Below are 13,451 nucleotides of genomic sequence, written 5' to 3'. Positions count from 1 at the left end.
TCCTTTCTGGACCCAAAAGACCAATTTCTTGACATCACCAGAGGGTTCAATTTTAGTTTTGCATACAAAGGCGTACTTCATCTCTGCTTATGAAAGAGCTAGTGATGGGCTCATGCACATGTGCCCCAAGCCATGCCCTGGGTGAAGGCGAGACTGAAAGACACTGTTCCTTTTCAAAGGCTTAAGCCTGGAGTACCCAGCTACTGGGAGAGCCTGCAAGGCCTGGTCTGCAAGCAATTAAAGCACAAAATACCGTAAATTAAAATCACCAAAATTCTTAGTGAAGAGAGGGTAGTGTAAGCATGTTATTAGGTACCTTTATATGCAACTGAGGTAAAACTCACCACCTCACATTTGTTATTCTTCCCAGGTGTGATGTGGTAAGTCAGGATGACTAGACAGAAACAGAAACCGCTGCCACTCTGGGCACAAAATGCCAAACTACAAGCTACACAAACTAACTGTGAGAACTAACAGAGACATTACTCAGCCTCATGCCGTCAGTCACATCCTGACTAACGTCCAGTGTCACAGGCTGAATGCTCAGACAGTTAAGAGATTCAGGCAATTAAAAGGAAATGGGGGAAAAAATTACATGAAAGGCCCAAAAATTAACTTCTAATTCTAAAATCAAAAATGCAATGTTAAAAAAAATTTTAAATGCAATGTTAGTGTTTAAAATAAATTTTAGTAGAAAACTGTTTTCTAACACTGGAACTCAATAACAACATCATCTCAACAAAACAAGTAGCTGAAGGACCCAGTGAAAACCCAACCCAAAGCAGCAAAGCAAGACAATCTGTTATAAACACTACAGTCCACCTCAACTCACTAGCGTAAGTACCTGAGAAGATCATCTCAGAAAGTAAACAGTGTTAGCCCAGTTAGGTGGTACACACCCACAACCCCAGAACTTGAGAGACAGAGACAGAAGAACCACAAGTACAAGGCCAGCTTCAGCTACATAAAGAATTTGAGTTCAGTTTGGGCTATACAGACCCAATTTCAAAAGTATAAAAATAAAACAAAAGATCAGAATGAGATGTAAAATCCTGGTCACCCAAATGGATCTCCTACTGTGAGATCATGAGAACATTCCAGAAACCAGTGGTGGTTGGGAAAGACCTGTGTGACATCATGACTAACATGAAATGCAACCACAGGTTAAGACTTAAAGAAGTAAATAAAAAGAGACATTCACAGACATGCACAAAAGAACACTCTTCTAAGTTTCTACACAGTAAAACTCATTTTATTTCTATTACCACAGCTCTCACAGAACCAAGTGTTCAAAAAATGAGACATCGCAAGAAAGAGCTGAGGCTGGAGAGGTGGCTCAACGGTTAGTTATAGGCACTGGCTGTTCTTACAGAGGAGCCTAGTTCAATTCCGAGCACCCACATGGCAGTTCGCAGCATCTGTAACACCAATCGCAGGGGATCTGACACCTCTTCTGGCTTCCACAGGCACCACATGCATGTGATGATGCACAGACAGATAGGGAAAACACTCAAAACGTAAAATAAAAACAAACGGTCAAAAAGAAAACAAGGGGGCTACCCTGAGAGTGAAGGGTGCTGTTCTAAACCAACATCCTCGCATTTGAAATCTTTCAGGCATATGTCATCAGTGGTATAGGAATTAAGTTGTGAACGACTCGGACAGACACTCAAGTGGCTACAGAATGTTTATAAAGAAACTACTTAATTCATAAGGCAGCAACCATGACTGCTCCGTCCCATTACCATTTATAATGATTAAGTTTCCCAAAGGCACACAGGTAAGCACGGCAAAGCCGCCCTCGCAGAGAGGATGTGTGTACTGCAGTTTGTATACACCACTTGACTTCCACTTCTCAGGCATTGTCACTGCTTTGGTTTCAGTTCCCTGAAGAATGAAAGGAAAGGAAAAATAATGAAGAAAGGCGTTGTGTTGAAAAACCTGAAAGTCAGTTAACACCCCTAACTTACTGTGCAACACAGCCCCCCTTAAGCTACCGACGAGGCTCAGCAGATAAAGTGCTTTGTCACAGAAGCCTGATACTCAAGGTGAGCCACAGAAAGGTGAAGGCAGACAACCAACTCCACAGATCTCTGCTGACTGCCACACATGCTACATGGTATGCACACGCCCCACAGACACACACCTCACACATTTTTATAAAGACGCATAGCCTCAACATAATATGCACATCATTAACACTAAAGGAGGATAATATTTTTCTATCAAAATATTCATTTTAATAGATAAGATGACATCATAGAAATAAGGCTTAATTTTTCTCTTCTAAGGCTCACATTTTCTACCTAGTAAAGACATACCATTACTCAAGACTGCAGGGTGAATAGCACTTCCTTCATACAGCCCTTTTTAGAAAAGTTATTTTCTAACATTTACTCACATTTCTATCACTGCATATTTATTATTCTTTGTCAATTTACACTGTTATTTGTAATATGCCATATTTGTCTGGTCTTTTGTGCTCCTTTGTGAACTCTGAGAAATGTGTGCACAGGCGTTCCCTGATCCTGGGTTACTCTCCATCTTTGTGCTCTATCCATGGCCACAGGGAACATGTACAGGCCAGCAGCGCAGGGGTCAGGCCAGAGTATGCAAGAAGCCCAGCTCTATCCTCAGCTTACAAGTCAGAATCTCGGCTCTAATACGGTCCCATGGATTCCCAGCTCCACTCTAACTCTTCATCCAGAGTCCCTGGCACTCTGGATGTGTAAGTGTCTCTCCTAGAACTTACACATTATACTATAATGGTCTAAATTCTTCTCTACTCTCAGACTAACAGTAACTTAAACAAAGACCTAAGACCAGGAACAGAAACAAGTCACTGAATTAGTAGATGCTTAACAAACCCATGCTGAATGACGATAAGCAACCACAGCACAAGCCTATGAACACGACACATTAATTAGTCAGCATCATTCATACTCAGTCCACACTGCCACACTTTATCTTGATATTATAGTATATAAAACCTTGTGTCTTTTTTTCCCCCCTTTTGGACCAGTTGCCATTATCTCTGGGCAATACTAAATGCTAACAAGGGAAATGATGGAAAAAGAAGGAATGCTGGAAAGGGCACATTTACTGAGTACCTGTGACAACTCCTCACTGTGTCTGACATTTTATATTCAAGAACCAATCACATTTAGTAAAGGAAGATAGACTATCACGATGCCCTTGTGAAGTACCCAGGGAGACATCATGACTTAGTTAGGGCTTTACTGCTATGAACAGACACCATGACCAAGGCAACTCTTATAAGGACAGCCATTTACTTGGGGCTGGCTCAGAGGTTCAGAGATTCAGTCCATTATCATCATCAAGACAGGAACATGGCAGCTACCAGGCAGGCATGGTGCAGGAGGAGCTGAGAGTTCTACATCTTCATCTGAAGGCCACTAAGAGAAGACTGGCTCCCATGTGGTTAGGAGGAAGGTCTCATTGCCCATCCCAACAGTGACACACTTCCTCCAACAAGGTCACACCTCCTGATAGTGCCACTCCTTGGGCCAAGCATATTCAAATCACCACACCTCCTAAGGTATTTGGGTTGCACTCACCTGAGGAATGTAGCCTGACTCGAGCATCAGGAGATGCACCAGCACTATCAAGGCATCACTGATGTTGGAGCAGCCAGCTGACTGGTACAGGGTCTCTAGAGAATGTGGTACCTGCCCATCCTCTGTTTCATTACAGAGCATTGGTTCCAATGGATGGAAACCAGAAACCTCTTCCATACTCATGGCATCCTGAATTGACTCAGCTTCAACATTTTGACTAGGCCCTTCCTAAAAAGGATAATAGATTCATTAATTTTACATAGGACATTTTATAACCTAAACTGAGCAGAGATTAGTGCTCAAAACAAAAGCCAGCATGAGGTTCAGATATAGGAAGCTCTTATAAATAAATGACACTGCAACCTACACCTCTGTCCTGAGTCCCATAACTCCAGGCTAAAAACATGGAGCTCATCGGTAAGTCTCCATACACTTACTAAACAGTACCTAATTGTGCTCATAGCTCCAACCACTACCATGCCCAGATCTCTCTAAAGCTGTACTTCCTGTGCCACTGTACCTCATACCCCCATTATGTGTCTCCTGAGTTCCAGGAACAGCACCTCCTCAGAGTGCCTGCCTCCCCTTCTTGTCTCATATACACCATGTACTCCTGCCAGTTACCCAAAGTTAAGGAGCCAATCACATCTTATGTCCCAGTTGAAAACTCAGGATTTCCTCAAGACAGGCAGTACTGTTTCCCACAATTGTACTTTAAGACTGTGTCCCTGAATGTTCTTAGAGAAAAATTGGTACAGAGTCAAGCAGAAAAACACTACATGCATGCTACGTCTGCCTAATCTAACCCTCTACATTCACAGGATCCGGTAATAACCTTATAAAAGCTCTGAGAGGTCTAAAAATAGGAGTCATGTGTTCATTTAACAAAAACGCATTTGCCTTCTTCCTCACACTTAGCATCTTTGCTACACTTATACAAATGCATAAAACAAGTTCTTCAGAGACAGGCAGTAGAGTGCAGGCCTAGAAAATTAAGTCCAGAAAAAGTAGGCATGTAAGGCCATCATGACCCCACTCCCTGACTTGTCATCTGTTCACTGTCTACCAGCCCTTTCCTGCCACTGCAGAATTCCCACTTCTTCAACAGACCCAAGGGATGCCACCCACAGCCTTTATACATTTACCTCACCATACTGTATTGCTATTTTTCAATTCACATATCTGCATCTCTCCATGACTGCAAATTTGTGTAAAGTACAAGACTACACAGGTTGTCCATTTTGTAAAAGGAACACAGTACCTGCTACATGGTGCACATTCAGGGAAGGCTTGTAACCAACTGCCGAAGGATGGCATACTACACTTGCCTGGTTTTGCGTACCAGGCACTCTCTCATAAAACTTAGACAGAGAAGAGGACAATACCTTTTTATAAATAGTATAATTTTAACTCAAATAAATAAATAAATAAATGACTAGTCAAGATAACCAGTTTATACAGCTTTGAAATGAACCAGGTCCTCGGATTCACCATTACGGCTTCTGAATATAAAAAATGCTTTAGTAAAGCTAAGTTGCTACATTGATTTTATTCAGAAAGCTTGTTTCCTAGTTTGTGCTCAACTCTTAATACTAAGCAACTTTTTTCTTTTTAGGATTGTATTTCCAAAAGAATCAGAGCAGAAGAATTTAAAGTTATATAGTATAAGGCAAGGTTGAAGGACTTGTATAGAGCCACAGCTGGCATTTATCCTTTCAAAATCAGCAGAGCTAAAGCCTAATGGCTATAGAAAGGTCGAACTTGTTACCTGAACTCTAGGCAGGTGCAGTAACACACACCTATAATTCTTGTACTGGGGAAGCTAAGGCCGAAGAATTTTAGAGTTCAAGGTTAGTCTGAGCTATATGACAAGACAAAACAAAAACAAACAAACAAACAAACAAAAATTAAAATTTAAAAGACTACCTAAAAGATGTTGCCGCTCAGCACGATATAGCTGTCCCGTAGGAGGCTCTGCCAAAGCCTGACCAATACAGCTGACTGAGCACAGGGACCCCAATGGAGAAGTTAGGGCAAGGACTGAAGGAGCTGAAGGAGTTTGCAACCCCATAGGAAGAACAATAATATCAACCAACCAGAGCCCCCAAAGCTCCCAGGGACTAAACTACCAACCAAAGAGTACACATGAGGGGACCCATGGCTCCAGCTGCATATGTAGCAGAGGACTGCCTTATGGGGCATCACTGGGAGGGGAGCCCCTTGGTCCTGTGGAGGCTCAATGACCCCAGATAGGTAGGGGAATGCTAGAGCCCTGAGGCAGGATTGGGTAGGCGGGTGGAGGAGCACCCTCAGAGGCAGGGGCCAAGGAGAGGGAGTAGAAGGTTAGTAGAGGGGAAACTGGGAAGGGTGATAACATTTGAAATATCAATAAATAAAATAACCAATAAAAAAACTTTTAAAAAAGATGCTACTGCTCAAAACATTTCTATGATTTTCTTTGAACAAATTACCATATTAAAAATATTAAATATATCAAGTCTAAATTATGAAAATAATCTCTTCACTTTTCCCCATTATCCTACTTTAGCCATTTATTACTTAGTAGCATGGGACAAAGCGTGTAATTTTTAAAAAAGCATTACCCTAAACTGCTAACTACATACCCACTGAAGGCTTATCAAACCATATCCCTAAGTCCAAGAAGCTCTGGTACCCTCTGATATGAGTGTTTATCATCTTCCATGTGCGAGAACAGAAAAAAGCTAAGCATTACTTCTACGCAATCCTGTACAGGCCACTGACAAAAAAATGAAAGCAATTGGCTAAATTGCATTCCACCTCCTGTCAGGTCTGATACAGGTTATCCCTTGCTGTCATTAACAGTAACTCCCAAGAGCAATGAAATAAAACTAACCTATATTTAGTTATAAAATAAAATTCCTCTCCTCTGGTTTTGAGTCTTACCCATCCATTTATCTTCCTTTTCCACAGTTCCCTTCTATACTGAACTTGCAGATCATACAGATTCAAGGACTCCAAGCTCAGCACCCCAGCAAGGTTTCATAGTCACCCCATAAAAACCTTACAAGACAAACGGTATGCTCTTAGAATTGCTCTTAGACCTGGAATCACTACCTTCAGGCAGGCACTCTCTGAAAGAGCCAGCCTGTCAGTAAAAACAGAGTCTGGAGTCAAGTTTAAGTATGCAGCCACATATGCTTATCCATCGCACACATTGCCCTATGAAGCAGAAACACACAGAGATACAAGAATGATTTGAAAGACAAATTAAAATTACTGTATGTGGAAATTATTTTAACAATTTATGAACCTATTAAGTATTTTAATAACCACCTATTCAGAATATCTGCCTATTCTATGTCATGGATCAATGTTTAAGGCTTGCAAAAGAAATTAAATTGGGTTGATAAGAATAAACAAAAACGGCTAAGAATGGTATATGTTGTCAGTATTAATTGTTTTGTTATACAGAGAAACCCTCTCTTAAAAAAACTAAAACAAATAAAGAATCATTTCACAAAAAATATAAAACAAATAATTAGGGGCTGGAGAGTTGGCTCACTGGAAAGGCACTGGCTGTTCTTATAAAAGTCCTGAGTTCAACTCCCAGCAACTACATGGTAGCTCACAACCATTAATAATGGGGTGTGATGCTCTATTTTGACTATACACATTAATAAATAAATCTTAATAATAATGATGATAATAAGGAACTTACAAAGTAACAAAGATCACCATTAAATGTTTAAATTGCTGAACTACAATTAGCAAGGACTCTGGAATACAGACAGAAGTACAAACAGGAAAAAGAGAGTCAGCAAGGGCCCCAGGCCACATCTTCACTGGTCACAAGGTCAGCAGGTTGTGCACTTGTGTGAGTATGAAAATGGAAAAATGGGAAGGATCGGGAATCTGTACTAACTAGAGACAGGAAAAGAACAGAAAGTAAACCTGGAGAGGTAGGGTGGGACAATAAGGGATTTTTCTCCTCTGTGAAATAACACAGAATAGAAAAATTAGCGTCAAAAGAGACAGAGGTAGTACAGAGCAAGAGAATGCCACAATGAAGATGCAGGAAGCAGACAGCCTGAAAAGTAGAGTAAAGAACAGACTGGCAGCCTGTGGTATAAGAAGTCACTAGGCACAGGAGACCAGTGGTCCTCTGAGGAGCAGAAGAGCTCCTGTGGGGGGGCCATGCAAGTTAGAGTGCTAGCATATTAGTGCAGACATTCAGCAGTTTAAAAAAAAAAATGTTCAAGCAGGGCAGTGGTGGGCACACCTTAAATCCCAGTACTTGGGAGGCAGAGGCAGGCCAATCTCTGAGTTTTAGGCCAGCCTGGTCTACAGAGTGAGCAGCAGAGAATAGCCAGTACTACAGAGAAATCCTGTCTTGACAAACCAATCCAAATCAAACCAAAAATGTTCACAAAGGGCACAGTCTACAGTTTACTGATGCTAGTCATGCTGACTGGTGTAGAATTCCTCTGAAGAATCAATATACCTTATCAATTACTCTATCCCATCTCTTCATCTACAATACCCACCATACTGTCATCAGTCCAGGCATCAAATGGGGTGGCCTGTCCTTGGGATGAATCAGTCCCTTGTTCATCTGGGATGTTAGTCTGACTTGGGGTGGCAGCCAAAGAAGGTTGGTCATTATCCTGGAGTGAGGAATGCTCTGTATCTGTAGATGAAGGTAAGTTAGGTGCCGGCATGTCATCTTCAAGAACCAAACATATCAAGTCCCCAGAAACAATCCCATATGAAGCCAAGGTCTCTTCATCTCCAGTGAGGGCATCCTTGTTGTTCAATGTAATTGCAAATCGGGTATCAGAACTGCCAAGAAAGATGGATGAGCATAGTAAGAGCTACCTACCAATATTCCAAATAATACATTTGGAATACATTAAAGTACATGCTATGTTCCCAAAAGCTCTATATAATATTTTAAAAAGAAAGAAAGAAAGAAAAAGCAGGAGACAAAATTACTTGTTCTCATCAAAAGCCTGGGTCATAGACTTGTAACTGGAGCTTTAGTAGGCAGGGAGGCGAATCAGTAACCTACACTTCACCAATTCTAAAGCACAGACTTTGCAGTACTCATCATCTCTGACCATGAGGAGCTTCTTAAACTTAACACATCAACCAGTTTAACCCACAGCTTTGCTTCCAGCTTTCCATCGTGCTGGGGCTTCAAACTCCAGTGTCAGGCTGGTGCATCAAACGCCTCAGCCAACCCGCCAACCCCCAACCCCATTCATTTTTCTTAAGACACATCCATTAAAGAGACATTACTGGAGTTAAAACTATTCCTACTCCTCAGGAAATAAGATGCTCTGATGCTTGCAAAATGTTCTGGTCAACAACAAGCTGAAAACCTGCCAGGGGCCCAGGGACACACCATGTCAACCTTGGCAGAAAGGGGACTCCCCAAGCAAACAATTCGTTCTGTAGATGGGATAAGGAGCGGTCTGTTTAACAGAAATGCCAGTTTTCCCTCCCACTTTTCTGAAGTGTTTTCCAAGGCCCTATTTTCTGTCATTTTGGGGGGTCAGGTGATTTTACCAAAAATAATACAATTCCAGAAGCTTGCATATATACATATATGCAATCTTTGATCTGCTTACTAGAAAATACTCTTTAAGAATAACAAATGTGTCACATGAACACATTTTAAAGCTTCTCTTCTGTTCCCTAAATGAACAAAATTTCAGAGAAATGAGTTTACTTTCACAAGCTGAGGCTTAAATTCCATCCACCTAACCAACTGCAACTGTGAAAACAGCATGCAAGAGAAACAGAGCTCTTGGGTTTCCAACCCTTTCAAAACTGCCCTGCTTAACTGAGAAGTAAGACTACTTGTAAATACCTTAAAAATTGAATTCTCAAAGTGTGAGGAGAGATAACTGTTATCAACATTGAAAACACTTGGTTTTACACCAATAAGTAACATGTGGGTAGGTCACCATTATATGGAAATATATATTATATATAATACAGCAACATATTTTCTTTTAATATGAAAAAATGCTCTTTTTTTAATGGTTTGGCTAACATTATTATCTTATTAGACAGGGTCTCACAATGTAACACTGGCTGGTCTGGAACTTGCTATGTAGACCAGGCTGACCTTGAACCCTGCCTCTTCCTCCAGAGCGCTAGAATAAAGGTGTAGCTCAGGCTCACTTAATGGGGGGATGGGAGCAGGGAGGAAGGGTGAAAAAATCTATTCAGGGTCTCACTTTGCTTAACTCCCTACAAATAAAGTGAAAAGGCTTATTTAAAATGCCAATTAATGGGAAACGTTTTTCTTTGAAAATTTTTCCCTTTAGAAGCCCCAGAGCCCATCTTTTTAATTTTTTTTTTCTTCACTAGTTCAAATTTCTAGCTCAGCACTTGAAGTGGGTCGTCCATACAGTTATCTCTCTATGTCCTGAAACTATCTTCTGCAGAAACACAGACGCTTCATCTGCAAAAATTAGTAATAGAACCCCATAAATTAGTAATAGAACCTAATCCTTTTTCAACTTGCCATGAAACTGTAAGCTCTCTAGGGTCATGCCTCTATTCGTGAAAAAAAAGCAACATTCTCACCCAGAGAATGCCCGCTGACAGGCGTACTTCCTGAACCCTTACAGTGAGAAAGTGAGAAAGTTACAGTTAGGTGCAGTCTGCCACTTGCACGCTCAGCTGTTTTTAAAGTTACTGTAGCCTTGGGCAGTGGCACAAATTACAGTGACCTAAGGTGTCAAGACTTTTGTCACCTTGAGCACGATGCTTTTCCGATTTAACCACTGAACTATCCCAACCGCAGAGGTAAACTCAAGTTAACACCGGGAGATTTAACGCAAGCCAAGCTTCCCGAGTTCCCTTCCCGCCCTCGGGGCCGCAGCGACCGAAACCCCGGAAGTGACTACTCACCGGGGAGGACAGCGGCACCCGGGGGAGGCTGGGCCATGGTCTCTCGGAGCCGGACCCCGGCCAGCACCCAGCTGCCGAGCGTCACAGTCACAGGCGCCCAGTGCAGCTACACCCGGGAGGCCCGGGCCTCACGTGACCGCTCGAAGCGCGCCATCCCCCGAGCCCCACGACAGCGACGCGGCTCACCTGAACCCCAACGTGGGCAGCAGGACCTGGCTGAGGTGCGCGCGCAGCTGCCCGAGCGTTGGCTCCGACTCCGGCACCTCGAGCGGCTGGGTCCGCTTCTGAAGCCGCACGCGCAGCTTCATGGCGAGAGTCGGACCGCAAGCTTCGGTCGGCCCCGGGAAGAAACCGAAAGCAAGGAGCTCCGGGCCTGCGCTCCCGAGGAATCCCCAGCGCTCGCCGCTCGGTCGACTACGCCCCCTAGAGCCTTCCGCTCGAGCGGAGGGCCGAGCGCCTGCGCTTCCCTATCGCTGGCTCGGCGCGCGACATCGCCACCTGGAGGCGAGGCGCGCACGGCGCAGGCGCTGGGTTTGCTTGGGCGCACTTGAGTCTCTACGCTTCTGCTTCTGCTTCTGCTGGGGTGAGCGAGTTTGTTCCTTCCCTCCCAGCAAGCAGGATCTTTAGCTCTGGAAGGAATGCTGCCAACAGTGTGGAGACATGACAGACGGCCCTAACCTGATGTCACTGGTTTCCGTGCCCAGAAATGAACTGCTCTATCCCTGTCATTAGAGTGCTCAGACCTGCCTGAGAAATAATGTACACAGGTCCCCTGTGATGACTAAAGAAAGTTAATGTGGAGCCAGGGATCCCTTAAGGGCTGTTGGATGCCTGGGAGGTACTAGAGACCTGCAGGTGAGATAAGAATAGGATAATGGCTGTGAGGATAGTAACTGCTGCCTTTGCTTCTTTAAAACTCACTATCGCTATGGGAAAGGGATGAAATGATCTTTTAATTACTATATAGCGGGAAGGTGAGAAACAACTGAGGAAAGTAAAACAGTTTTCCTGCCCAGCTTGTATTTCGTGGTAAGTTGTAATATACACCTTTCTGATGTCCAATTTAAAACCCCATCTTATCCTTAGTCCCCCTTCCCTATGGAATGCTGTTTGGGCTCTAAAGCTGCCTTCCTTCTGCTAGCAGTAAGCATAAACTCATTTTAATATAAATTTGAATTGAGCCTAAGTCTTTGGTTTCTCCCAATGGATTTGAAGGCCACAACAGTATAGCTCTTCACTTCTCACGATAAATCTTGATAAACCAGACTGCCTCCATCTCAGGCGTAAAAGCCATCTTATAGTAAAGACAAACTAGGTTTCTCAAGGATTGGGCTATGTCCCACCTGTAACCTTAGCTACAAATGGCTCTGTACTGCCCCATGCCTTTATTTTAAAAGGTTATTATGGTGACCCTGTTGTAACCACCTTGCAACCATGTCTTTGTTTCAAGAGGCTGTTATGACCAACTTGGTATGCTTATGTTCTGCTTCGGTAATACATGCCTATTTGCCTGCCAAATCCTCATCTGGAAACCCCCTACTCCTGAACTATTACAATCTTACCTTACCTATGTCCAGCCCATGTATACATACCAAGAAAAGCTTGATTAATTAATTTGGCCATGATGGTTTGGGGTTGATGGTCTTTCTCCTCGAATCTGTGGGACTGATTTTTTTTTTTCCTGTGGGATTAACAGCATTTACTTCCTTTCTTCCTTGGCGCTGCCCTTAGGAACTTGAAGCTGAAGCCAACTCCTTTAGCCCCTTCATGTTACCACAAAATTTAAAGCAGCTTTTAGTTGTTACACAGTGTCTTAGTAAAATCTTTTGCTGCATATCAATTGTCCTCCAAAGCTTACTAACCCACATCAATAAACATTTGTCGACCCACAAATTCTGTAGATTGGGAACTTGGGTACAGGGTGGTTAGGTAATTCTGTCTCAGGGTCTCTTGCCAGAGCTGCCTGAAGACTTGACTACACATATCATCAAACGATTGGCCCCAGTTTTTCACAGATTTTTTTTTTCCAGAAATCTACTTGAATGTCCACATAACATGATAATTGGATTCCCTGAGAGTAAGCGACCCAAGCATTACCAAGACAGAAACTGTGAAGTCTTTTACAACATAGCCTCAGAAGTTACATATTTATTTCCATCTTTTTTTTTTTGCTACAAGCCAACATTTTAGTATAAGAATATCAAACCAAAAGCATGAATACTGATAAATAAATCAGATTGGTTTGAGACTGGTTGTAATAGAAAACCAATCTTTATGAAAGAGGATATTCTTGAGCTGGGCAAAAAGTTTGAGACACATTCTAGAATACATGAGAAGCCACTGGAAAGTTGTGAGGGGGTCTCCAATATCACGGTCTTTAGTTCTAAACAGTGGAAATTGACTCTGGGCAACTACCCAGGAAGGGGTGAATTAAAGGGATGATATATGGCCCAGCAGATTCTAGGAAGGACTGGAGAAAACTTATAACCACACTGAAGACGTGTCCTGATTAGGAATATATCAAAGTTGGGTCTGCGGGAAATTGCTGTCACCACTGCTAGGGAGGACTGGGGAGTGACTGACCCTGTCTCTGCTACCCTCAGATTCCTTGTGGGTTTTGCTCTGTCCTGCACCAACAAAATGACAAGCTTCCAAAAGATTCTGTTTTCTCACCTTACTTCCCAATCAAGGGTCTATATGGGGTGCAATCTGACTAAGGAAGTTTGGGCCCCATACCTGAGTCCTCACTGCAAAAGAAACTGAAAATCAGAATCTGACTCCTTTTTAGGAGCTTATTAGAATTTCCCCAGAAGTGTAAGGAAGGTGTTCAAAATTTGAGAAGAAGCCATGAATTTGACAGATGTGCACTACTAGGGCCATGCTCTAATCTGAAGTATATATATGACTTATAAAAAGGGTTGGCGGGGGAACTGTTGTGGTAAATCTCCAACCCAAATATGCCCTGGC

At 42.7% G+C, this 13,451-nt stretch overlaps 1 protein-coding gene across 5 annotated transcripts in view; it reads right to left on the bottom strand.

Annotated features, from left to right (window-relative positions):
* Fbxo7 (F-box protein 7) overlaps window positions 1-12,366 on the bottom strand; it is a 31,425-nt gene extending 19,059 nt beyond the window's left edge. Inside the window, exons 1-4 of one of the 5 annotated variants that reach the window (XM_017314077.2) lie at window positions 10,671-12,366; window positions 8,105-8,399; window positions 3,579-3,806; window positions 1,746-1,887 (exon numbers count right to left, since the gene is read on the bottom strand). In XM_017314077.2, the coding sequence (XP_017169566.1) occupies window positions 1,746-1,887; window positions 3,579-3,806; window positions 8,105-8,399; window positions 10,671-10,792 (787 nt within the window). In that variant the 5' untranslated portion in view covers window positions 10,793-12,366. The other 4 variants (XM_011243556.3, NM_153195.2, NM_001347151.1 and 1 more) reach the window with 4 other exon arrangements.
* Window positions 12,367-13,451: the final 1,085 nt, after the last annotated feature.

The sequence above is a fragment of the Mus musculus genome, chromosome 10 (genome assembly GCF_000001635.26).
Source record: "Mus musculus strain C57BL/6J chromosome 10, GRCm38.p6 C57BL/6J".
NCBI classification, from domain to species: domain Eukaryota; kingdom Metazoa; phylum Chordata; class Mammalia; order Rodentia; family Muridae; genus Mus; species Mus musculus.
This window is presented reverse-complemented; position numbering and strand designations above follow the sequence as displayed.